The sequence below is a fragment of the Rhinolophus sinicus genome, chromosome 17 (genome assembly GCF_057876585.1).
Source record: "Rhinolophus sinicus isolate RSI-liver-muscle chromosome 17, RSI-T2T, whole genome shotgun sequence".
NCBI lineage: Eukaryota > Metazoa > Chordata > Mammalia > Chiroptera > Rhinolophidae > Rhinolophus > Rhinolophus sinicus.
The window spans coordinates 15,418,324-15,445,302 of NC_142517.1; the positions used below are offsets into that span (position 1 = coordinate 15,418,324).

A 26,979-nucleotide genomic window follows, 5' to 3' on the forward strand; every position below is an offset into this window, starting at 1 on the left:
GGATAGGATAACTGTGGGTTACAGGCAGGTGACATAGACTGTGAGTGAAGTAAAATCAGTGGACTAGCAGGCAGGTCTAGTTAGGGAAAGGAACGAGGGCTTCAAATGTCTAATGGGTCCTTTTAGGAAGGGAATCTGAAGTTTCACGTCATTAACAGAAAAGTGATTATCTTCAAGGGGTAGCTGGGATTGGGCACAAGAAAGCGTATTGAGATGAGGATAAGTTCTATATGTTGGAGGGGTGGTGGTTATGTGGCACACGCATAAAATCATAAAATTTGTCAAGCAGCACATTTAATATCAATGTACTTTACTTACTTAAATTATACTTCAATATAGAATAAACAAGACCGATAGGGTTGACCTGGGCAGAATCTTGATTTTATACTTCTCCCAAGAATAAATGCTCTCTTAATGTAAGCCTACCTTCATTTCTTCTCTGACACCTATGAAAAGTATTAAAAGCATATTTTCTTTTTCCATATTAATCTAGTTTCTTCAGAATGTGCTGTTTGTATGGTACTACGTAGAAAAATAATTGCCTTTCATTTTCTTAAACAACGGTTCACGATTTAGCCATGGGGCTCTGTAATTGCCCTCAAATTCAGCCTCACTTTGATTGTATTGGGCTAATTGAATAAGAATGATAATAATAATAGCTCATGTTTATTAAGCACTTATACTGTTCTAGGCACTCTGGTTCCATACACACTCATTTTTTTATCATAACAACCTCATGAGTTCAGTACAATAAATATGTGCATTTTTCTTACCAAAAAAACAAAGTCTAGGGAGGATGAGCAGGCAACGCATGGTCTCATTGTGAAATGTGGCGGGCATTTCGATCTGTCTGTTATCACATCACGATCTCAAGCTCTCTGAACTATACCACATGCCAGCAGTCTCCAAATTCTCCTATAGAAGCACATCTGTATTTGCAAGTCAGGCTTTTACTGGTTTTTACATGTTTGGGGACAAAATATTTGGAAAAAATATTAATTCTAAATAATTAACCATACCTTGGTGACCATGAGGTACCACAAAAAAAAACACAAAATGCTATTAATAGTAGCAAAGCCATAAAAGTTTAGCAAAGAGGGGCCATTGTTTTTCTAATTTCATCTCTGAGGTGTTTTAATTCACATAAATTTTTCAGCTTATAGAATTTTTTTAAGTATAAACATTTAAAAATATTTTATCTTTCAGAAATGATAAATATAGCCTGAATACATCCATAACTTCTTAAACAGGGGTACACCTTCCACTATATACTGATCTTTGGATACCATTAAGATGTGCTAGACTCTTGCACCTACTCAGAATGTCCCAGGTTAATATAGAGGGTTTTTCTTCCTACTGTTTATCTGTATTATTTTATCATATTCCAAAATTATTATTATGCTGACATTCTTTAGGAGGTATCCTAAATCGATTTTTTTTAAGTTTAAGGTATATAGCATAATGACTCAATATCCATATATTGTAAAGAGATTACCACAATAAGTTTAGTTAACATCCATCACCTCATATAATTATAATTTTTTTTCCTTCCAAATATACCATACAGAATTGTTAATTCTAGTCATCGTGTTGTACATTACATGCCCAGTATTTCTTCATCTTATCACTGGAAGTTTGAACCTTGAGACCACATTTACCCAATTCCCCCACCCCATGCCCACCCCCTGCCTCTGGCAACCACCAATCTGGTTTCTTTTCTATGATTTATTTTTATTCCACATATAAGTGAAATTATACAGTATTTCACTTTCTCTGTCTGACTTATTTCACTCAGCATAACGTCCTCAAAGTCCATCATTGTTGCAAATGGCAGGATTTCCTTTTTTTTTCTTTATGGCTGAATAGTATTTGTGTGTGTGTGTGTGTGTGTGTGTGTGTGTGTGTGTGTGTGTGTGTGTGTACACACTACATCTTTATCTATTCATCTGTCGATGGATACTTAGGTTGCTTCCATGTCTTGGCTATTGTAAATAATGCTTCATTGAACATGGGGGTTCAGATATCTTTTGACATAGTGAATTCATTTCCATCAGATAAATACCCAAAGTGGAATTACTGGTCATAGGGTGGTTATATTTTTATTTAATTTTTTTGAAGAAACTTCATACTGTTTTTCATAACAGCTGCACCAAATTGTAATCCTACCAACAGTGCACAAGTGTTCCCTTTTCTTCACATCCTTGCCAGCATTTGTTCTCTTGTCATTTTGATGATAACCATTCTAACATGTGTGAGGTGATATCTCATTGTTGTATTGATTTGTATTTCCCTGATGATTAGTGATGTTGAGCACATTTCATGTACCTGTTAACCATTTGAATATCATATCTTCTTTGAAAAAGTATTTTCCCATGTTTTTTGACCATTTTTAATTGGGTTATTTGTGTGGTTTTTGCTATTGAATTGTATGAGTACTTTATATATTTTGGATGTTAAGCCCTTATCAGATACATGATTTGCAAATACTTTCTCTGATTTTATACATTGCCTTTTCATTTTGTTGATTGTTTCTTTTGTGATATGGAATTCTTATACCATGTTTCCCCAAAAATAAGCCCTAACCGGAAAATAAGCCCTAGCATGATTTTTCAGGATGGCATCCCCTGAACATAAGCCCTAATGCATCTTTTGGAGCAAAAATTAATATAAGACCAGTCTTATTTTTGGGGCAACACGATAGCTGCATTTTCTCTCCTGTATTGTTTACGTTTTTCAAAATTGTCTTTATGTCATTTCATGGAATTTACTGCCTCAAAACTCCTTTGGGCTAAAGAGAATGTTGATAGACACATGATAGAGCTAAAACTACAGGTAATAGAGCCTTCAGAATAGTTTTTAAAATTAGAATAAATAAACAATGTGGGGGGGGGGGAGCGTGAAAGTTTCTCTTATTTTTTTTATACGAAGTACAGATTTATTTTTGTCCCACCTCCCTTTTGCATGGATTTGTAAAATCCACATTTTTCCAAAGGTATTTTTTTTCTCATTTGCATCCTATACTTCAGTTGTTATGATAACCTGCATACATAATATGCAGACAAGTGCTTTATTGTGACTTTTTAAAAAATGCTACTTACTTGAGACAAGCTGGTGATTTCTGTTGGCTCCTCATTAGACATCTTAAATCTCCAAGAGGCCATGACAGTGGATGTTCTTCAAGAGTGGTCTCTAGGCAACAGGATTCCAGGCAGAAAGACACTGAGGAGTATGTAAAGGGAACAGAAATATGATAAGACACTGAGTTTGGGAAAAGGAAGAATTTAGAGGAAATGAAGACATATTTGATATATCCTAGGATCTTGGAGAGAGGAGTTAAAAGGAAAATTTTTAATCTATCACTTATTTCTTAAATTAGACTATGGGATTTTAAATTATTTATTCAGGACTTGTTTAAATTTTTAATCAATACAATGTAATGCTCAATAACGTGCTCTTAAACTATAATTTTGATTCAGTTTTGATCATATACCTCAAATTGTGTTTTCCTTTTTTAAAGAATGAAATAAGTGGTTAAGGAAAGAAGAACTTTACTATTTGAAAGTATGTCCCACTACTCAAGAACAGACTCAAAATTATCTCACCAGTATCCTAAATAAATGAGGTCTCCACATATTCTCTCCATTATAATAGTATCTCCAACTGTTTTTAATGGTGATAAAATTACCCTACTAAAATTAGACTTAATATCATAGAGACTGATTTTTTGTGGATTCCAGTGAATATGTAAAATTGAATCTTGTGAAAAAAAGAATATTAAACATATTATGAGTTCTACCCACTTTTATTTTCCTTATCGCACCTCCATCCGGAATCAAGTATAAAAAAGGCACTTTTTAACAAAAGCAAATACACTCTGACCATATCTGTAGAGCAGAATATAGACATTTGGGCAAAAGTAAACTGACACATGTGAATAAGGAATAAAAAGAAAAAATTTCATCATCAAAAATGTGCATCTACAGAAGCAGAGCTCCACCTGTTCCATATGGTGTTAAAGATAAGAGAATTTAAATAAAATGTCTTATCTTAGCTTTAACATTAGCTACAGCTCACTAGTGTATTACAACATAGAGACAAATGATATGAAAAAGAAAATATATTTGGAGTTAAATGTATTATAAATTGACTTATGACACCTTTTTCAGGAATACAAGGAATGGGACCGCTCGAAAAGAAAAGATACGCACTATGATATCTCATTCTTATAGGTGCAAGGACCAAGATAAATTGTAAGGGCCAAAATAATTTAACTATTTTCTATATGCTGGAGGCTTACAGCCTGAAATAATCAGTGTGCAGGAAGCACACAGTGACTTTAACTTTCTTTTAACATGTTTAAATTCATAAATAACTGTTCTTCTCTTATTGCTCTACACATATAACTTAACTCTTCTTATCAAATTTTCTATGTATTTTCATCTGCTTCCTGACTACTTCTAAAGCAAACAACATTCATATCTCCATTTGATCTCTTTTTGAAAGACTAGGCAAAAAAACACAAACAAACAAACAAACCAAACCAGTTATCAAATTTACACATGACCACTGAATTCTGTCCATGCTGCATTTTGAACTGGGGAGGAAATTATCCATGATGCCTTTGCCTTCTGAACACGTGTCCTTAGTTTTTTGCCTTCTTATATAGAATGTTCTAAATTTCCAAGGCATATCATGGGATTTCATTATATCTTGCATGCATAAATCAATACTTTATTTTTTAATTTAACTAGATTTTTAGGATGCAGAGAATATTTCATTATTAATGTGCTTGGATTATCTGGTTTTGTTATTATTTTTATTTTTCTACTCAGATATCATGCATATGCCTTTCTACCCTAAGCCATTGAGGTACTAGTGCAAGCCAACCAAGATCCTTGCCTATGTGTTTCTTCCACATTCATTAAAATATGCTTTTTTGTTGGCAGTTTTAATAATGCTCATCATCTCTCTCTCATGGTGTGCTCTTCATCTTCAGGACATTTTGCAGACCATCATTAATTCTTACAACGCTTCTGAGAGGTAGATAAGTGGGTGTTACTAGTCAGATTTCCATTTAGTCTAACTGTGGGAATCCTTCCATCAAGATAACAACAGAAATTGGGACCCATTATCTCCACTGTACAGATGAAGAAAATAAGACCAAAAGATTAAGTGGTGAACCAAGAGGAAAGAGAGCTTGTGTGAACAGAGTGGAAAAGCTTTTTCAATTCCAGCTCTCAATCCTGGGTCTTTAGTATTTACCTGGTTTACAGACTCTCTTGGCTAAGAAAAACAAATGGAACCTGTATGTGATGCTTTAGAGAGTTCTGTATAAAACTTTTCTCTAAGAATTATAAGACATAATTCAAATACAAGAAAAACACTGTTTAATAATCACGTGATTTGTTCACCCTATATTTAACACTAGGAAATGGGAGAAGCATCTATTCAGAACAGCCCTTTGCCACCTTATTGTGTTCTGTGGAAATACGTCAATTACTAGGATTTCTTAGAGAAAATGACCTTCCTTTTCTTTGAATAGACATTACATAGAACAAGCATGATGATAATAGATAAGCAAAATACAACTCTATCCCACTACCTTTTTACAAGAAGCTTTTCCCCTCTGATGGCTGAAAATCTGGCACATCTGTGATTTTTCAGCTCACTCTTAGCCCACAAGTCTTCTAAAACATTCTCATTTGGAAATTTTAAATGCCTAATCTGAGATGTCAGTAAGCATTTTAGACTTCAAGCCAGGCTTCTCCCCATTTCTAGCTGGGCTGGGTTTTCACAGCGAGAGGTGTGTCCAATTACTCTCTTTTCCCACCCAGAAGTCCCTTCCCACCAGAGGGAGAGCTATGGGAGGGCAGAGAGAAAACGAGGGCATAGAAAAGTTCTGGTTCAGTTCCTACTGAGCTGGCTTCCTGCGCTCTGCTGGACCCCTCTGACAGCAGACCCCAGGATGTAGAGCTTCTTCCCTGCTGGCTTGGTAGCCTTGCTGACAACTAATTCATGTGGACACTGTTTCTTGTTCCATGCACCACCTCCTGGCCTCCCATCATCCTCCGCACACACGCTCAGTGGTCCCCCCATCACAGCCCCATTGTTCCCGTTGTCTCTCAGGACCTAGAACAGCCCCCCAGCTGGCCCTTTATCCCACTAGGCCCACATCTGGTCCACAGTCAAATTCCTGGCCTGCTATGGACTGCATATTTGCATCCCTCACAAAATGCATGTATTGAAGCCCTAACCTCCAATGTAATGGCGTTAGGAGGTGGGGCCTTTGAGAAGTGATCAGGTTTAGCAGAGGTCATGAGGGTGGAGCCTCAGTATTGGATTAGTGCCCTTCAAAGAAGAGGAAGAAATCCCAATTTCGCAGTCCTGACAGGATACAGCAAGAAGGGGGCTATCTGCAAGGCAGAAAGGGGGCTCTCGTCAAGCACCAAATCTGCTGGCACCTTGACCTTCGTCTTCCCAGGCTCCAGAACATAAATGTTCAAGGAGATAAATGTTTGTTGTTTAAGTCGCCCAGTCTGTGGCGTTTGTTAAGGCAGCCTGAGCAGACTAAGACCCTGCCCTATATTTGACTGAGTGGTAAATTCCCCAGACCCCACCCTTTCCCCCCTCTGCACTACCATGGACCCTTCCTCCAGCAAGAAAATACTGCACTCTGCTGATTGTTCCTCCTTTTCCAATTGTCCTTGCCATTGTTCCAGAACATGATTCTTCTTTTGCAGCCATTCTGATCTGCTCAGTGATGCTTTGTGCATTCAGACCCAGCCGCTTTTCACTAATGCAACCTCCTGCTTAACTGCTCAGCCTCACTCACAAATGCCTTTAGATCCTGCTCTACTGGGCTTTGGCAGTGTCCCAAATGCACTGCGTTCTCCCCTCCTCCAATGTCTTTCTCTTACCTTGCTATATTAGCTTCCTAAGAGTGTCATACAAATAATCAAAGCCTGTAGCTTAAAGCAACAGAAATGTGTCCTCATGGTTCTGGGGGCTGAAATCAAGGTGTCAGCAAGGTAACGCTTCCTCTGGAGGCTCCAGGGGAGAATCTTGCCTTGTCTCTTCCAGTTCCTGGTGGCTGTCAATGTTGCTTGGCTTATGCTCAACTCTCTGCCTCTGCAGTCACATTGCTTTCTTCTCTTCTGTCTGTCAAATCTTTCCTATGTGTCATTTATAAGGATACTTGTCAATGGATTTAGAATCCACCCATATACTCCAGAGTGAGCTTTTGATCTCAAGATCCTTAATTTAATTACATCTGGAAAGAGCCTTTCCAAACAAGGTAACGTTCGCAGATTCTAGGAATTAGGACATAGACATACGAGCATCTTTTGGAAGACCACCATTCAACCCACTACACTTACCAATGCCTTTCCTCACCTCTTTTGCAAACTCCCAATTGGTGTCCCTCTCTCCATTCTTGCCTTTTGTAATCTGTTTGTTATTTTACTGACTTCCTCCTTGCCACTGACCTCTCTGCTATACAGTCACCCCTTTACCATGGTTTTCAAGGCCCTTCGTGAGCTCACCCCAGTTTAGCTCTCCAAACTCATCTGCAACCATTAGTCAAACATCTTTCTGTCATCAAAACTGTGTACAATACTTACCGTATTGAACTGTTTTCTCTTAAAAGAAGCCCTGCTCTCTCTCACTTTCTCACAGGTTGCTTTATCTTCCTGAATACTTTTTATTTTTTCCTCCTTGACTAACTCATCTTTCAAAGCACATTGTAATGACCACTTCTTTCACATTCCATAATATTTTGCCGTCTGTCTTCCTTCCCTAGTAGCATTCAAAGGAGATACCTTCTAAATCACTGTTGTGCCCACAGATCCTAGATAAACAACTGAAGAGGTACTTCATCCACAAGTGACAAACATATAAAGAGACATGGTCCTCATTCTTTTCTGAGAATTTCTCAAGTGTAAAAGATCTTGTAAAGCTGATGTCAAATTTAGCTGCTTGAGATTTCAAACCAAATGGAAATATATGACACAAATGACATATGGGAACTCAGTTTGAGATTTAATTCAGACATTTTTATTCAATAGAGAGCATAAAATCAATATTTACACAGGGGTCTCTTTAAAGAGCCACATTTTGCTTGAACATAACATTTAGGGGCCTTGATCTTAAAGTGATTTATCCCCCAAAAGCAATGATTAGTTTTACATTATCATGATAGCATTGTCAGAGGCAGTATGCATGCCTCTTTCTCAGGTTGGTTGACAAGAGCCACACTTCACTGAGTCCGTGGCATTTTAATAACTTGAACTTAAAATAGTAAAAGACCAAATTATACTGCTTAGCCTCATGTGGTGCTAGACCTTCCCTTAGGGACTAATATATGAAGCAATCTACCCACAAGTAGCAGATGGGGAAAAAAGAGGTCAAGATTTATAGAACAGAGCCAAAGGTTCTATGATCATTTTTCTTTTTAGGCGTGTTTCTCACAGTACTCTTGCTAGCTCATTTGCTTTTTAAAATTAACCTTTTTTTAATAGAATACAATCCGAATTCTTGTTAAAGGGTTGATTTTATGTTCTGTGACTTGAGTGATAGAAGATTGATGAAACAATCTTTGAAGTCATGCACTGGTGAATTGATTGGCATAATCCCAAACTGTGTACATAAAATAAGTTATTGGTGTTGTTCCCTAGAATATTTATGACTTGATTTCCTGATGAGGGTATGTTGGTGAAAAGGTGCTCATTTGCAAACTAAATCTGAGCAAATGTGTGACTAGTTTTAAGGACCAGTTAAAATTGTTAAGACTGTTGACTTTGATTTCAAGTAAAAAAGAAAAAATATAAAGCTTTGGCACCAGTGCAACTTAGTCCGTGTAACTGAATTGACTATTCTTTAGTAACCTTTCTACATCACCAAAACCAAGTAACTAATATGTTAATGTCCAATAAATACCTTTCATCACCAGCAGATATTTTCAAGTTTGTCATCCCAGTGGACCCTGGCAGTTCAAAAATGGTTAGGAGAAATGTGAGTAAAAGTTATAAATGGCTAAAGGAAATGAAGATATACCATTCCATTAAGATTCACTTACATCTGCTAGGAAATTGATCTTCCATGCTGAATGTTGGTTATGTCAGCAACGGATCAGGACGTTGGATAAATAATGGGTCTGAACCAATTTGGCAATTTTTGGTTGCTGGACTGTTTTTCCTCCCTATTTGGGAAGCATTGATCTGCCTATTTTTGTAGTCAAACATATCTTTTAATGGTTAGGTTATCTATGAGCAGACAAGATTGCAAACAATTGTGCAGTTTCTATATTTCTGCAACATTTTGTGAATGTTTTACTAGCTTTGCAATATACCATCAGAAATATTTTTCTATGTTGAATATTCATTTTGTACACTCATGATTTCTTCCCATATTTTAAATGCATTTAGTAGACTGAGAATATGAAACAGAATGAGGACTGAAAAGAAAATAATAGTAATATTTATAATGGTATTTCTTCCATTTTATCTCTGTAAGTGGATATGTTTTGACTTAAGTTACTATCTCTTTTCTGTTGAGAAATTGCTGCTAAAATCACTTCTTTTTCCAACTCTACATATCTGAGTCCATATCTGAGACCATCTAATGTTTCTTTTTCCTAGGCTCCATCCTTCACCTCCTGAACCAATTTCTACTGAAACAGAAAGCTCTTGAGCAGCTTCAGACCTCTTTGTTACTGCAAGTCATTGATTTCCGACTCTGGCTCTATATTAGCCCCACCAGTTTAACTTTAAAATTATAACAATATCTGGATCTGATACCCAGAGATTCTGATTTAATTGATTTGGGTTAGGGCCCAGGCATCAGTAGTGTGTGTGTGTGTGTGTGTGTGTGTGTGTGTGTGTGTGTGTGTGTGATTTAATTTTAATCTAATGTGAACCCCGAGTTGAGGACCATAGCCTTCACTCTGAGGCAAAACGGGATTGGCTCTCATATTCTTTACCAAATCAGGTGCACTGTGGGCCTCATTCAGCTGTGTAACTTGGGGAGCTTGATACCTTGGAAGTTACACCTGTCTTGGACTGTAGTATTTCCAGGCCCACCACTGGACTTCCAGTTTGTTTCCTGAGTTGAAACTCCGTATGAAGTTTCATTTTGGTAACAAGATTCTTGTCCCCAAAACTGAAGCTCAGAGAGGTCAAGTCACAGAGCTCATTAATGGATTTAAACTTCGTCATGCTAATTCCACACCCTGTGCTCGGAATCACAACACCGATGCCTTACCCAGGCTAGTTAGGCTTTTCTGTGGAAACAGATAAACCCTGAAATCTCAGTGGGTTAGCTCAATACCATTTTATTGCTTGACCTGGTAACCCACTCAGAAGTGTGGTTATCTCTCAAGCTGTGACTCAGTGACTCAGTCTCCTTCCATATCGTAGGCTCACCATCCCAGAATCCTTTGGTTGCAGTACCACAAACAGGCTAAGACAGTAAAAGGAGGTGAGGAAGAAACATTGAGTCCTAACTGACCTTGACAGGAAGTGATATATAACTTCCTTCAATATTCCATGGGGGAGAATTACCATATTTTGCTGTGTATAATGTGCTCCTATGTATAATGATCACCCACATTTTTGGCCCAAACTTTCAGGGGAAAAAATCTTTTGTTTTAATTTTTTTAATTCAAATTTTTATTTGTTTACATTTAGGTACTTGTTTTTTGTATTATACAGGAACTTTAGCATTTATTTTTTAACATATTATGATACAAGAAATTTTATGTAACAAATAATTACAAAACACAAGAACAGGTACAAGGTACAAGAAATTTTATATATCAGTAACAAATTTCTGATATTTACACATCATAGAAGGCCAAGAACTCTTTGTCGTTGCAAGTTCGTCATAAGTTCACCAAAACCGATTACCATATTCCAGGGTAATATTTTGCATACGGATATCGCTGATTTCTAGAGTTACACTTTTAACTCATAAGCATAAATAAAATAAAAACATGTATATAGATACGGAATTAGTACTACCCATATATAATGCATATCCTTATTTTCCACTCACAAATTTGGACCCAAAAAAGTGTGCATTATACACAGAAAAATATGGTAATCACACAGCCCCTCCTCTCCAGGATGCACAGGAAGCTGGGAAGCTTACTGTCTCTGCCACAACCCTACTGCCAGCACTCACCTGCCTTAGATGAATCTGTGGTATTAAAGATTATTATCCCCATAATCCCCTGATGCTGTGTTCTCCCTGTTGGATCTGTCTCTCTCTCTACCCAATCTGCATTACTTTAATCAGAAGAATCTTTCATCTGCAGTGATGACCCACATTGTAATTTGTTATTCTGCCTGTCTACACTGGCAGTAATTACTTGTATAACTTCAGTTTGCCTTATTTCGCCAGGCTACCCCAACTTGTATTAGTTAATTTTTTTCTCCCCAGTAAGAGAACTGCTATTTCTCAGTCTAGCTCCCCTTGCTTTTGCCTGTCCTAATTGATGGAACAGGATGAAGTGTAACTGACTTCTGAGACATACAAAAGAGACAAAACTGGTGTGACACCACTCTGATGGTTCAAATCCAGCACAACTGCCTATAACTTGCATGGCAATAAGAGTGAGTAGCCTCCTGGCCTATTGCAATTTCAAAGAACACAGTGAAACATTCAACACATTATAATAGCTGCTCCTAAAAACGCACAGAATTAATCCGATTTTCCGCTCACTTATGCTCTTTAAAAACATATCATATAAGCTATGTTCCAAACCAACTATTGTGTCAAAGCATAGCCATTTTTGCCAAGATCTTTGAGACAAAACTATATTTTTCCAATGTAGAAATAAGTAAGAGCTGGCTAGATGATATAAATGAGTACATGCAGTTACAATTATTTAGATAAAACATTTACTACTACCTGGATGATTATTACATCTCCACAGACTTGAGACTGTTGCTTAAACTGACAATAAATAAGGATTCCTGAACAAGATATCTCAGAATTGGAAGTGATACTGGGGGAGAGATTTGTGTGAATGAATCCAACTTAAATTACAATTAGCCAGTGTTCATAGAACTTGGTTCTTATGGACTGTAATTAATTATCACACTAAAATTTAAAACTCTTCTCATCTTTTTTTGCATCTTCATTAGGCTGAGATTTCCACCTCTGCTTTGCTTTCCTTTCTTGACCTACAGCAGCAATGTTTTTAAAGTGGAGTTTCTGCTAATTAGTTGTGGTACAGAGGAGCTGGGGGCAGGGGGCCTCAGGCATTCATTCTCTGATCCAATTAGATTTTAACTGTACAAAGACCTGGATCGGACGATCAGACTGCATGAAGCAATCTAAGAATAACTCACAGACTATTATGTTTTATGGAGGTTTAGGGACATTGGTTTCAGAGAAGGACAATTAAGAGTTGATGGATTATACAAATAAAGCAAATCTCTTACCTATGCATGCTCTTTCTGCTAAAAGTTTATGTAATACAATATTAAAGAGTACATATGCCTTTTATAAACATATTCATTTTGTAAAATACACTCAGTTAAAGTCAGACCAATAAGCAACAAGGGTAAGCGAAGTTTATCTTCTGCCTTCTCTGCAATACTTTCCGGGCCTGACACTTCCCTTCTTTCCTATAGAAGATCAGAGCTTTCCCTCTGTAAAGGTTCCTTCTTTGGATGCAACAGATCTGGTGAACTAAATCATACTGTAGTGTCACACACACGGTATTGTTCCATAATGGAATAAGCTGCCTCCAGACATAATGACTTTAAGTACTGGGAATGTCCAAAAGCTTTGGTGGTTGGATATAGCATACAATTACAACAATCCTTTAGGAGTTTGAACTTGACCTTAAGGCACCACTGATGTTACCTTCTACGTTCTTGAACTCCCTCCTCCCCACCTTTTTCCCTGCCCCACTGCCTTATCAGTTTCAGTCTTTCACCGTGTTTTGCCCAGATAATTACAATGATCTTTTAATAGGGAGGCCTAGGCACAGTCTGGTACCCTTCAAATCCACTCTCCACATTCCTCTTAGACTGATCCATGCTTATAGCTTTTTGCTTGTTTTCCATATACTCCAAAAAAAAATGACCAACTTCTTTACTGTGTTATTGAAGACCCCCCAATCGGCCCTCCAACCCCCTTCTTATTCTCCAGCCTCACCTCCTTATTTTCTCTTCCAGCAACTCTCAACTTTTCATGGTCCCTTAAACACATCATGATATATTGCATTCCTATGGAATTTATATGTTGTTCTTTTGATTTGAAATGTGCTTCTGCTCTAATCCCCTCAATTCATTTTGATTAATTCCTAACCTTCCTTTAAGATTCAGAAGGGGTTACGGCCTCAGGAAGCTAGACTCAAGCACCCCCTCAAATAAACATACTTGTATACACCCACACCCTTTTTCACTCACATATATTCTCACGCATACCGTCTCTCTACTCACACACACCCAGTCTCTACTCTCTACACGCGCACTCACACATGCCTGCACACATGCTAACACATCTGGATTAGGTGTTATCTTCTGCTGCAACTGAACGTGGCCTGTGCTTCCCCCATGTCCACTTAATGCTGTGTGTTATAATTGCATGCATGTATGTCTGTGGTTTCCCCAGGCTTCATCTTCCTTGAATCTCCAACATCATATCTAGGCTAGAGAAGATACTAAAAAATGTTTGCTGTTGCATAATTTATGATTCCTTCCACCTTGAGATTAAATGATTTTTTTTTTTTTAAATAAAGCCTTCTAGAACAGATGGCCGCTAGGACTCCTCAGAGTTCCACACCTGCAAACTTGCCTCAAGTTACCTTTCTGACTTAGCGGTACAACTTCCACATTTAGGTGAAGCATGGACAGAGCTGAGATTTGGAATCCTTTGTCTCTACCTGTCCTTCATTCTTTATAATTCTAGCTCACATCTATAAACTCAAACTTGGACCTGGACTCCTAATAATGCCAACTATACAAAGTTATAGTGTGTGGGAATACCTGTGTCATGTCTGTCAAACCCCTTGCTATTCCTAAATCCACCATCTCTATTTCCTTCATGCCTTTCCCCATTTACATAATTCAGGCCTGGGGACAAACAATGACCCAAGCTGGGCCAATCGCAATATTCCTGGCCGTGGCCAAGTGGATTGATCCCGAGCTGGGTCCTCAGTCTAGCTGGACCGATCACATTCCTTCACTGGGATCTTATCTACTGGAATGAGACATGGTTGAAATCCGTTTTTCTGTCACAGATAATTAGAAGGCACAAAACTCAGAAGCTGGAGCTATGTAGAGGCAGCCATCTACAGTGAGAGACGATGACAGTGATGCTAGCATGACGATGTATTGCTTGTGAATGACATGAAGGGTCACTAAAATGAGCATGAGGCTCCATCCTATGAGGAAGTCAAGATGTGATGGTTCCGACCAACATCAGATGGGCACAGGTAAGGTTGTGAGCAAGGCCTCCCGATGGGTGTGATCAGGCAGTAGCATTGGTGTCTGGGAAGCCATGAGCTTGTGAGAATTGTCTGCAGATGATAAATGTCAGGACTGAGCAAATCACTGCAGGTCTAGAATAGGCAATCTCCCGGGCAGATGGTGATCAGTCACAGGCTTGTCTCAGCAGAGCATGAATCCTTGTTAGGGTCCAGGAAGAGCATCACAGTTGTTGGGTGGGCAGGCCAGCTCGTGATGTACAGTCTAGCAGTTGGCAGAGCCGCAGGAGGATCTATTGGGTGTGACAGCCTGTGGGCTCACTGCCAGGATTCTGTCATGCCTCCGTTGTCTGTTACCTGCTCCGGCAGTTACATTGGAAAGGATTGCAACCTCCAGCATCCACCCGACTCCTACAGGAACCTTATTAAGTTTTCAAATGTCTAAGCCTGAAAGGTAACTGCTATTCTGTCAGGTCAATAACTGTGTGAGCTCCCATGTTTATTTGAAGCTCTCTAGGCTGGAGTCAATGGAAAGGAAAGCAGATTACTCGGAGGGTTCTGCATTTTCATAATCAGATTCAGTCTCTTAAGTCTTATATGCTCTCAGGACTTAAATCTCAACAAATAGACTCTCAGTAGAAATCCTTGTAGTCATTGCTAAAAGAACTGCTTTGTGACTTTTTTCCCACTCAAACTATGATAAAAAGCTACAGAAAGAAAAAGAAGAAAAATCCTGTCTAAAGCAATCATTGTAAGTTAAGGTAATTAGCTCTGTGTGAAGTTTCAGCAAAGGTTACTTCAAAAGGGTGAACTGTGGCAAAGCATTAGAAATGAGAGAATTATATCTGGAAGTAATTGGGAAATTTTAGGTTTGGAAGGCAGAAGGCAGGGAAACCTCTATGCAGGGGCTGTTTCTGTTTAAATCTAGCTTATGATTGCATGTCTCACAAAGTCTTCATTTCAACACATTTTTATGAACTGTCTATTGTGCAGCACGGGGCATCACCGACATGGAACATTCTACACTCTGGCCTCTCACTTACTCCCCAATTCAACCAGTCACCAGGTCTCAGAGCTTCAATTTCCCAACCATTCCACGAATCCTTTTTCTCCTCTTCTTCTCTGCTTCCCAGCAAGAATTGGTTTATTTTTTACATGCCTAGTGTTTCGTAGCATATCTGGAAGAGTGAAGCGACTCCACAAACAAATGCTGCGTGAATGAGAGAACGTGAGCAAGGCAGTCCATTGCAGTATAAACAGTTCTGGGGTGGAAATCAGGACCATTGAGGTCTATTCTATACCAGGAAACAAACTAGAAGACATATATTTTAGCCTCTCACAGATTTGGTTTTCTTGCTCGTAAAATAAGTGGGTTGGATTCTATTTCACAAGATCATCTTCCGGGTCAAAAAACTGTATATGCAACTAAGAAGTATTAAGAAATCATTACTACTCTTTTTAGTTTATTACATTCATATTGTTGTTTTAAAAAAAGAAACAATTCTCTTTTGCTGAGTAGGAAAGTTCTTTAATTGTTTTCTTTTCTGAATCTTCTATGCTTGGAGATAATTGACCTTCAAAGTCTCTCTTTGCTTACTACCCCATGTATGGCTCTAAAATCCTTCAAGGTACTATGTATCATTCAACTTTGTATCCCATCACTCAGAACAGTGCCTAAAACATGACAGATGTGCAATCTATACTGTATTTCATGAGCGTTGCTATCTAGTGGCAGCCGTTTAGAATTGCAGACATAATAACAGGAATAAATCAAACACCACAAGGACATGCCATGAAAATTAAGCTGATTTAAGTGTGGGTCAGTACTACTTTTCCAAATATTGCTGTTAACTAAACAATGAAATTAATCACATCCATGTATATTGCACAAAAATGTTCTGGAAACTTTTGTAACTATGAATGATTGCATTTAGACTTCGACATTCTGTTATGTTGTGCTATCTCAAGGTTATATTGGCAACTAATCAGATAATGACATTTGGAATACATACACTATACAGAACATATCAATATAATTCTGGGAATCCTTACTCAGATTCCTGTTTTCCTAAGTAAAATACAAATACACACACACACACACACACACACACACACACTGAAAATTAAAACAGGTTTTAATGAAAAAAAATTTAAATCGTTTCTCTCTCATGTAAAGGAAATCCACAGACAGGCAACTCAGGGCTGATAGAGCATTTCCATATAGTTATTAGGGACACACATTCCATTCCATCGAATTCATACTTGCTCCATCCCTAGGCAGAATGTCCTCAGGAGACTAGAGCTCAGCCATTACATTCATATTTCAGAAAGAAGGATGGAGAGTAGATGAGGAAGAAGAGACAAAAAGCCCATTTCAGCCATCGAATAAGAAGTTTTCTTGAGTTATGTCACAACATATTTTACTTAACAACTATCTTCTAGAAGGGGTAGAGTCAGTAAATCAGGTAAATTTATTCATTTAGAGAAATGTTAGTTTCTAATTTTATTATTCTGAGGATAACAGGGAAGTTACCTATAAAGCCCAGGAAAGATTTATTGAGGGAAGTTATTAGGGAGAAGGACTAGCATGAAAAAAATGCAAAATAAACATCTTTAGCGTATCTGAATTTTATAGGATATTTTTGCAAATAATGTAGACCTATTGGGAAAATCATATGGATTGGTGTTTTTACCTTCCATTCACATTTTACCCATGGGATTGTAACAATATTTATGCATAGTAATAATTTAACTACATGAAATTGTAATTGTCTTATTTGATATATGTATAGACATATGTAGCTAGATATAGGTATACACATACAGATACAGGTAGTTCTGGAGGCCTATTGTTAATAATGGAAGTTATAAAACAATGTATTCTTAATATTGAAAATGATACTTCCTTAAGTTTGCTTTCTATTCTTACCATTCTGTAATGATTTAGCAAAGCAACAGAAAAAAAAAGTATCACATTTAAAAGAAGCAAGTCAAAGTTTTACTAAATTATATACCTTTAAAATTGCCAATAAGTTTAGAATACAATATTGGTTTTGAAAACTCATGACCATGAAAATATTGTATTACAATATTTTAATGAATTGGCCAAAAGAATGATTTTTTTAAGAAAATGGAATAGTCTGAAGAAGAATTTTGCCAAGTTTTGCTTTTCTCATTTGTGCATTTTACTTTCATCCCTACAGTGTGGAACAATATTTTTCTACTGCTTTCATTCGTTACACATGAATTATCATAAAATAAGTAGGACTGTTTAATATTCCCTTCTTGGTAAAAATATTAAAATGCTGTCCCTTCACTTTTAACTATGTTTTTCATTATAATAGGAAATGAACTCATTTTAAGTTAATTCTTTTAAAATTGTGGTCATTTTTTCCAGAAAACTTTCTTCTAAAAATTTTACCTCTCATTTATGTACTCCTTAAAAACTCTTCATCCATATCAAAGGTTTCTCCTAATGGGCATACTCTGTAATTCTGCCCTCATCTTTTATGGGCATCAAATATCTCTGTGGCCTTTTTTTATTTTCCTATTTTATTGGGACTAAAGTTATTAAATTATTGCAAGAATATTCATAAGTCCTTTCTATTACACTGTTTTATAAAATGCTTTTGTAAATTGGTCACGTCAGAGAAGAAGGGAAACACTACAATGATTTTTTTTCATATCTACTATTTACCTTAAACATTATTTAACAGTAAAACCATGTCAACATGTTTATATTAAGTTACTGTATAGCAGTTCTGAGTCTAAAAGTGTGTTGTAAATGTTACTGTAACAATTGCAACCATACCAAAATCTTTTTTACTTATCAAAAGTTCTTTATGGAATGAAACATATTATCTCTGAGCCCTGTTATAAACCAGTTTCATAGCATCATTAGAGCCACTACAAATACCTTTAATATCTTGATTATAAAGTTTCTTTTTGGCACAAATTTTCAATTTCATTAGCAATTTTTCATTTTCAAGTGGTCAGTACCCACCCATGGAGCTAATCAGCACACAGAAATACATGCACCTACAAAGAATTTTGGAGGACAGAGAAGGAAGTCTGTGGGGCGTTTTTCCTCCTGACACCAACCAATTCTCATAGCAACTGAATGTCCTACAATTCAATTGAATTCTGACACTAACTCCGGGTTCGTGTCAGACTCCACAGTTTTAAGGGCTCAGTCCCATAAGATGTGACCTCACTCCAGATACAGGTCACAGTTATTGAGTCCCCAGATTACCTGCACTTCCATCCAACATGGCTACAAAGTCAGGGATGCCCACAACCTCTTCCTTTAGGTTTGATTAATTTCTAGAACAATTCACAGGACTCAGGAAAACACTATACTTACTATTAATAGATCACTAGTTTATTATTAGGTTGATGCAAAAGTACCTGCCATTTTTGCAATTATTTTTAACCTTTTCAACCACAATTACTTTTGCACCAACCTAATATAAAAGATAAAACTCAGGAACAGCCAAACGAAAAGGATGCATAGGGCAAGGTATGGGGGGAAGGGGAATAGAGCTTCCAGAGCTCCTGTGACCTCTCTAGGTTCTCTGCCCTTCCAGCAACATAGCGTGTTCACCAACCCATAAACTCTGAGCCCATCATGTAAGGGTTTTTAATGGAGCTTCCCTTGGGTGGCTATGATTGATTAAATCATTGTCCATTGGTGAATATCTCAATCTCTCACCACTGCTCCCTGCCCCAGAGGTCAGAGTGAGGCTGAAAGTTCCAACCCTCTAATCATGCTTTGGCCTTTCTGGTAACCAGAAAACACACACACCCTGAAATACGTTTTTTCCAAAAATAAAATTCCCTAAATTTTTTTCAAAGTTTTTATGATGCCAAATTTCTCACATTAATAGCTTGACTCTTTCTAATAGTTGACTAAACCAAAACCAAATTATTTATATGCAGATAGGTTAGTTTGTTTATTGCTTCTTTTAATTAATAACGATAAAGAATGCTATAAAATTTATATTTGCCATGTCTTAAATAACTGATTTACAGTTCTTAATGGGTATCAAAGGATCAAGGACCCCAAAATCATGATTTAATCAAAAACCTAATTTAATACATTATTTGCAACCTTATTATTGACCTCAAGGGCAAGCACTTTTGTTGGAGCTGCCAACAAGGAAGCAAAATGTGACTAATTTTCTACTTTCCACTATTTAAAAAAGGATTAATGAATATAAGCATATCCCAATTTGATATCAACATTTTCTATACTACATACTTAAGAAACTGTATGCCTGGAATAATTGGGCTATTGACTGTTTCTGGAACATATATTAAGTTCCAATTTAGACCTCTTATTTAGACCTGAAAATTACAATTATAAAGGAGGTTTCCAGATTGCTTTTAGTTTTCTTATTTGAAATATCTCTGATAAATCTTTTTTCTTGAAAAAACTTATCTATTAAGCTGCTAGACTCTTCCCTTCTTAATTACGAATAGCAGCACATCCAGATATATCTCACATTCTGCTTTCATAATTTACTAACAAAGTTAAAATGCATATAGGAATATTTTAAAGGAGCCTATTGGAATTCTTAATGGTATTCTGTATTTGTTTGTTTGTTTGTTTTAAAGTGAGTGGAAAAGGTCAGAGAGAGAAAATATCTTCTGAAAAGTACAAATACAGGTTCACAATTCCTTGTCCAAAATCCTTAATAAACTCTGGAAAGTTAATGGTTTGATATGGCTCCATTGGAAGCAAGACTGGACCTGAACAAACCTGGGGCTTCTTTCCAGTCTCTGTGTAATCCACAAGTGTTAATATTCCCAACTTTACTGCAGAAATATAAATGTGCTGTGCTCAGGATGCTTGCTCTGGGAGCATTATACAATATACAATGTATTACTGTATTCCCTTTCCAAAACCTGAAAATTCCTGACTTGTAAGACATGTCTGGCCACAAGGGTTTGAAATAAGAGATTATGGACATGTCTTAAAAAAGTATACCATGAATGTTCAAATTGCACTAAGAATAATGCCTGATCTCATAAGCGATCCATGAGCATAGATATTTTATGACATGAAATTTGGGAGGAGAGTCAGATAAACCAAACTGACCTACGTGTCATTAAGAAAACTGGGGTGGGGGGTGGGGTTAGCAGCTACAGTTGGAACCCAGGCAGTCTGGCTTCCAAAGTCAAGCTCTTAAACCACATGATTTTTATTTATTTTTTTTAATGAAGATTTATCTTGAAAACCTCCACAGTCACAGCAAAGTGAGACTGAGTTTCTGAGCTGAAAGCATGGGGTTTCTGTGAAAGGTCATACCCATAATGGGTAAAACCCCAGGCTCCAAGATACTAGAAGCCCAGCTGATACTCCACAAGTATGAAATTGGAGCACCCTTTTAAAGAGAAAAATGAACATCCTCCAAGAAATAGAACTATAGGAACTGACCTCAGGTGAAATTCACATGTCTAATGCTGACCTTGCACACTGAACTTCCAAGCAGATATTTAGTGCCTCTTTTAAAAATAAGAGGAGATTCAGGGATCACCAAAATGTCAAACATGGAACAGATCAAAATGAACAATCAATAAAATGAACCTAAATAGGATAGAGGAAATACAAAGAATAAAGAAAATTTCAAATAATTTATCATTAGTACCTTCAGAGATTAAGAGAAAAAATAAAATTACATCCATGAAAGCAAAACAAGACACTTTAAGAAGGAAGGTTGCGACAGAGGATAAGATAGAGCAGCTGGAAATTAAAAATATGATAGCTGAAATTTAAAAGCTCAATAAAACACTGTAAGATAAAGTCAGTGAAACTGCCAGAAAGTAGTTCAAAAAAACAAACAGAAATGAGAAAAATTAGAGAATTTATCCAGGAAGTTCAGACGCTTATTTCAGAATAGGCTTCCAGAAAGAGAAACAGAGAAAATAGTGAAAAAGAAATTATTAACTTATGGAATGGCTTCAAGAACAACATGAGTCTCAGACATGAAAAATCCTAAGGGCCTGGCAAAATAATTTGTTCAAAATCTAAGCACATTGTGGAATTTCAGAAGACTACCGTGTTTCCCTGAAAATAAGACCTAACCGGAAAATAAGCCCTAGCATGATTTTTTAGGATAACATCCTCTGAACATAAGCCGTAATGTGTCTTTTGGAGCAAAATTTAATATAAGACCCAGTGTTGTTTTGGGGGGAAACATAGTAAGAGTAAAAAGAAAATGCTAAGAAATTCAGAAAGAAAACAGTAACACACAAAGGAAAGTAATTAGAATTCTACAAGATTTCTCTATAGCAGTACCAAATTCTAGAAGACAATGAACAATGCCTTCATATTTCTGAAAACTAATGTCTTTCACCTTAGAATTCCATACCCAGCCAAACTATCAATTGAGTGAGTATAGTATTAAGTCATTTTCGAGCATGAAAGCACTCTTAAACATCTATCTCCCTTGAACCTTTCTTTAAGAAGTCATTCAAGAATGTGCTTCAGCAAACAGGGCAGTTCACCAAAAAAGAGCAAGAATGGGGTCCAAAACCTAGACATCCACAGACCACCAAGCAGGTCTTAGAAACAGTTCCAGATTCAAAAGGAACCCCTGGAGTTGACAGGTTACAAGGGAAATCACCATGGGGACAAAACAGAACTGATAAAGTAATTTTTACTGTGTTTGAGTGTTTTAAAATAACTGATCATTGTTTTAAGGATTTCTAAGAATTTGGAGGGGGACAGGAATAGCAACAGGTATATGGAAAAATGGGAATTCATGGAAATAGCTTTAAAAAATTTGTGTGAGATAGCCATGGTACATTACTTGGCTCAGCAGTAAGTAATAGCATGGTACTAAAAATATTGATGACTAATTTAATGGAAGACAAAAGTTTTTCCAAGAGATATACGGCTCCAAAACTATAAGATAAGCCACTAGAAATATGTAAAAATAAAAATTTCAAAAATAAAGGAATGTAATATATTACTGACAAATAGGAAGAGAGATACTAAAAAATGTCTGAAAGAGTTGAATGATTGCTTCTGGGGAGTATACAATTTTTTCTTTTTTCCCATTCTACAAGATAATCACTGTCTATACATTCAAAAATTTGACATGTAAAATTACGATTTACCTCATTACTGGTATTAGTCTGTTAATACTTGCCTTTTCATTTGTAGTATTATTTCTAAGTTAATCATGTGTCATGAACATATCAATCCACGTGGACCTCATCACCCTTTTCAATCATTATATAGGATTCATTCTCCGATGTATCATAGTTTCTTCTTTTTGTCAATCCCCTTTTTATGAACACTAGGGTGTTTCTGATATTTTGCATGTAGTAACAACACTTGGATGAACATCCTTGGTACCTTTTGTGTGTGCACGTGGGCTGTATTTCCTTAGGAAGCATTGCTATAAATGATAATGCCTGTTGAAATTTTACATTTTGATAAAGATTTCCCTGTTACTTTCCAAAATGGTGAACAAATATAGACTCCAACAAATCATATTATCTACACATAATGATAATTTTGACTCTTTCATGCAGTACTTTTTTTTTTCTTTCTGTGATTTCCTTGCATGAGAAAAAACTTTCTGGACAAAAACATTAACATTGATAAAATAGAAGTTTTGCTTACATTGTTCCTGAATTTAATGGAAATACTGTTTGCCATAATTGGTCTCTGTATAATTTTTTTAAATGTTTGGCTTCCTTTGTTTTGTCAAGAAAAAAACTGTAGTTCTACTTTATGAAGAGTTTTAATCAGAATAAATGTTAAATTTTATTTATTATTTTGGCAATTATCAAGCTGTGTTCATTAAATGCAGACATTCTACAGAAAATAGATAAATTCTTTGCTGTTTAAGTACACAACAGAATGTTTTCTTTTAATTATTATTTTAAAGAGCATATCTGGAGAATTGTGCTTTGCATAAATACATAAATTTTTAAAACCAGAATCTGAATGATGGGTTTACTGTTCTGGAAGGATATTTCCTAAAGGTTTATAGCTCTTTTCTTATCCATTGAAATACAGAAGACTGTTAACTGATTCAGAGAATTATCCTTTTTATTTTTTTTAACATTATCTTTAAGGACATTTGAAAAGAAGTACTCGTCATATAGTCATTGAGCTGTATCTGAAAGGCTGAAGAATCCTACGAGACTTTTCAATAAATGTACTTTTGTTTATCCTTTTTAGGGGCACGGCAATTGCTGGCATCGTGTTTGGAATTGTATTTATCATGGGTGTCATTGCTGGAATCGCCATATGCATCTGCATGTGCATGAAAAACAGCCGCGGGACCAGGGTGGGGGTCATCCGGACCGGTCACATTAATGCCACCTCCTCCTATCCTGGTAAGCAAAATGGCTTACTCCTTCTCAAAGAAAAGTCCGATGTCTTAGTTATGCTAATAACTGACTCCTACTTGGGGAGAGGAAACATTAAAGACTCACTGGAATAATCTCCAAGTGTGGAGTGTATTTCTAAATTAATGTAGATTGAAACTCCAGCTTTCAATGGAGATCACTTAGCTCTAAATCATAAAATCTACCTCAGATTTGAAGAGATTCATATTTTCAATGATTGTCTCATTGACTACAATTACCGATCAGCTAGAGTTAAGAGAAACAGACAAGTTACATCCACTTCGTCTATCTGCCAGTGAGTTCTGACAAACATTTGTAGAGAAAGTATGTTACATGTCTGAATGAGCTGACATCTGATTCAATAGTTATGTATGTTTTGAGAAAAAGGATGGAAGAAAGTTTTTATGTATGCTCCTTATGCAAAGAACACAATTATAACATAATATTAAAATTCTCAACGAAGAGCAAAGGTGATATATTAATAATTTGACAAGAGCATCTGCTAGAAGTTCCACATATAAATATGACTCCATAAATAGAATACTGAGTTTTGCATTAGGTGATTTCAATAGCGCTTTCTAAGTCAATCTGTATATGTACAATTTGACATGTAAAAAAGAGTCAAGTTCTATATTTAACACATCCTTAGGAAGATAATTTCCTATCCACACTCACATCCTTTCTCTCAGTCCCTGTAGAAAAGGAGAGGGTACCTTCTACGTGCAATCTGTCTTCTGTATCAATTCCCTAATCCTTCCTTCCTTTTCTAAACTTTTCCCTATCTTCAATTTGAGGGAGCAAATTTCAGATAAATGTGAGAATAACAATTTCTCCTGTTCCTCCTTTATCAGTTCTTCCTCTTCTCCAATCTTCATGTTGGAGTGCCTTAAGGCTCAATCTTTTCTTCTATCCTGTATCTATCTACATATACTTCCTTGGTTATATCATTTGGCCTCATGGTATTAAGTACCATTTATATGCTAATGCCTCCCAAAGTTATATATAATCTCCATTCCAAAGCTCTTTCCTGAATTACAGTTTTATTTGATCCCTCTGTCTACTAGACATCCACCTCTTGGATACCTAATAGATATCTCAAATTTAACATGTCTAAATCAGTACTTCTGACCATCACTCCAAATCCACCTCGACTTGCAGCATCTGCCCTCCTAAATAAAGGCATATGTAGCCTTCCAATTGCTCAAGTCAAAAATCTTGGAGTCATCCTTGACTCTTCTCTTTCCTTCAAACCTACATGCGATCTACCAGGAAAACTTCTCAGCTCCATCTTCAAAATAGATAAGGTATCTGACGACTTCTCACAGTATCCACTGTTCCTTTCCTGGTAGAAGCCACCATCAGCTCTCACCTCTATTATTGTAATAACATCCTAACTCCTCTCCCAGCATTCCCCCCTTGACCCACAGGGTCTATTCTCAACACAGTAGCCAGCGTGAACCTCTTAAAATAGTGGTCAGATCATATCGCTCCTCTGCTCAAAATCTCTAATGGCTTCCCATTTCCCCCAGAGGAAGAGTCAGAGCCTGTGGTTCCTCATTTTATCCAAAGTGAAAGGCAAATTCTTCACCAGGGCCTGTAAGGCAATACATGATTTGTACCCCTTCTGTCTCTAACCTCATTTCCTCTACTCTCCTTTTTGCCACTCTGGCTCCAGTCACACATTTTCTCTTGCTTCAAGTCTTTGATCAAATATCACCTTCTGAGTGAGGCCTGCTCTGATCACCCTATTTAAGATTGTAATATGTCCCTTCCCACAGCACCCCAATCCTGCTTACTGTACATTTTCTCCCAGACTGTTTTTAACCTTCTAATATACCATATAGCTTACCTAATCATTACATTGATTATTGTCCAACCCTCCACTAGCTGCATGTGGCAGGGATCTTTGTCTATTTTGTTCACTACTCAATCCCAAGCACATAAGACTTGGACTGGAACATGATGGGCACTCAGCAGACATGGCTGAAGGAATGAAGAACACAAGTCATCACGAGACCTGAGTTAGTTATTTATCAGCACCTAGGGAATTTACCTTAAATTCCACCCAAGAGTATTAGCTTTTACTCACTACAAAAGCAATTCACAATGCTGAATCTTCCCAACTTACTGAGAATATTGTTGGGGTTAGTGTGGGGTATAAGGAAAACATAGGGGGAATTATTTGTCATTCTTTACCTTTCCCCATTTTTATCTGGTCGATCCATAACCCAAGAGAAAAACAGAGAGGAGTTAGACAGAGAAGTCAATTGGAGAGAAGATAAGAAGTACCATGCAGATAACATTCCAGATACACTTTTTCTTGACCAAGAAAAGTGTATTTAAAATGTTTTTAAAAAAATTATAAAATTAGAATAGAACATACAAAATATTTTAATGTAAAGACTTGTGCTTTCTTGGGTTTGAGGTTTCTATTTTATGTATAGAAACATGTTTTTAAAACTTTATAGTAGTAACACCATCTATACTGGCAGATCACAGATGCATGTTGCATTTTTAGTAAATGCATTGTTCTGGGAACTGAATAATGCAAGAAATATAATAAACCTTTTGGTAGAAGCATTTTTACTGCAAAACGACTAGGTCTTCGAAACATAATGTGCTTAATTACTTCTCATTTCCCTCTCGAAGACACTAATTAAGCTTTTACTTAAAGGATGGGGAAACAACATAGAGTAGTACTGAATGCTTTTCAAAATCTTTCATGTGTGGAAATATAGAACATTTTTACTCACATTAATTAAAGATGTGATAATTGAGATAACCCAAGTTACTGTATAGTCCCACAGCCTAAAGGTTACATAAGTAAGTAGAAAATAATTTAGTAAAGGTTATTTCATCCATTGGTGAAAGCACTCAGTGGGAAACCCCACAGTGAACATAATTACTCTATACTGGGAGGAGATTATGAAGAAAATATAATCTGCCGCCCCTGACCTTTGTTGAACAGTGACTTTCCAAAATAGTTTTTTATTCCTGCCATGTTGGATAGAATGAATGAAGTTCTGTTTAATTACAATTATTTTTAAAACCATCCGTGTAAAAATAATAATTATTTACCAAGTCTTATATTTCTACTACTTTCCAGAACTTCAATGTAAACAAAGAAAATTGATCATATTAACTCTTTTTTAGAAATAAGTTTAGATGACATG

At 36.6% G+C, this 26,979-nt stretch overlaps 1 protein-coding gene and 1 long non-coding RNA gene across 4 annotated transcripts in view; one reads left to right on the plus strand and one right to left on the minus strand.

The window, feature by feature from the left end:
* LOC141570173 (uncharacterized) overlaps positions 1-26,979 on the minus strand; it is a 403,207-nt gene that overhangs the window by 321,227 nt on the left and 55,001 nt on the right. For both annotated transcript variants that reach the window (XR_012494127.2, XR_012494126.2), the window contains exon 2: positions 3,099-3,219. This is a non-coding gene — a long non-coding RNA (uncharacterized LOC141570173). The remainder of the gene's footprint in view (positions 1-3,098; positions 3,220-26,979) is intronic.
* CYYR1 (cysteine and tyrosine rich 1) overlaps positions 1-26,979 on the plus strand; it is a 114,637-nt gene that overhangs the window by 56,407 nt on the left and 31,251 nt on the right. For both annotated transcript variants that reach the window (XM_019729871.3, XM_019729870.3), the window contains exon 3: positions 23,637-23,794. In XM_019729871.3, the coding sequence (XP_019585430.1) occupies positions 23,637-23,794 (158 nt within the window). The remainder of the gene's footprint in view (positions 1-23,636; positions 23,795-26,979) is intronic.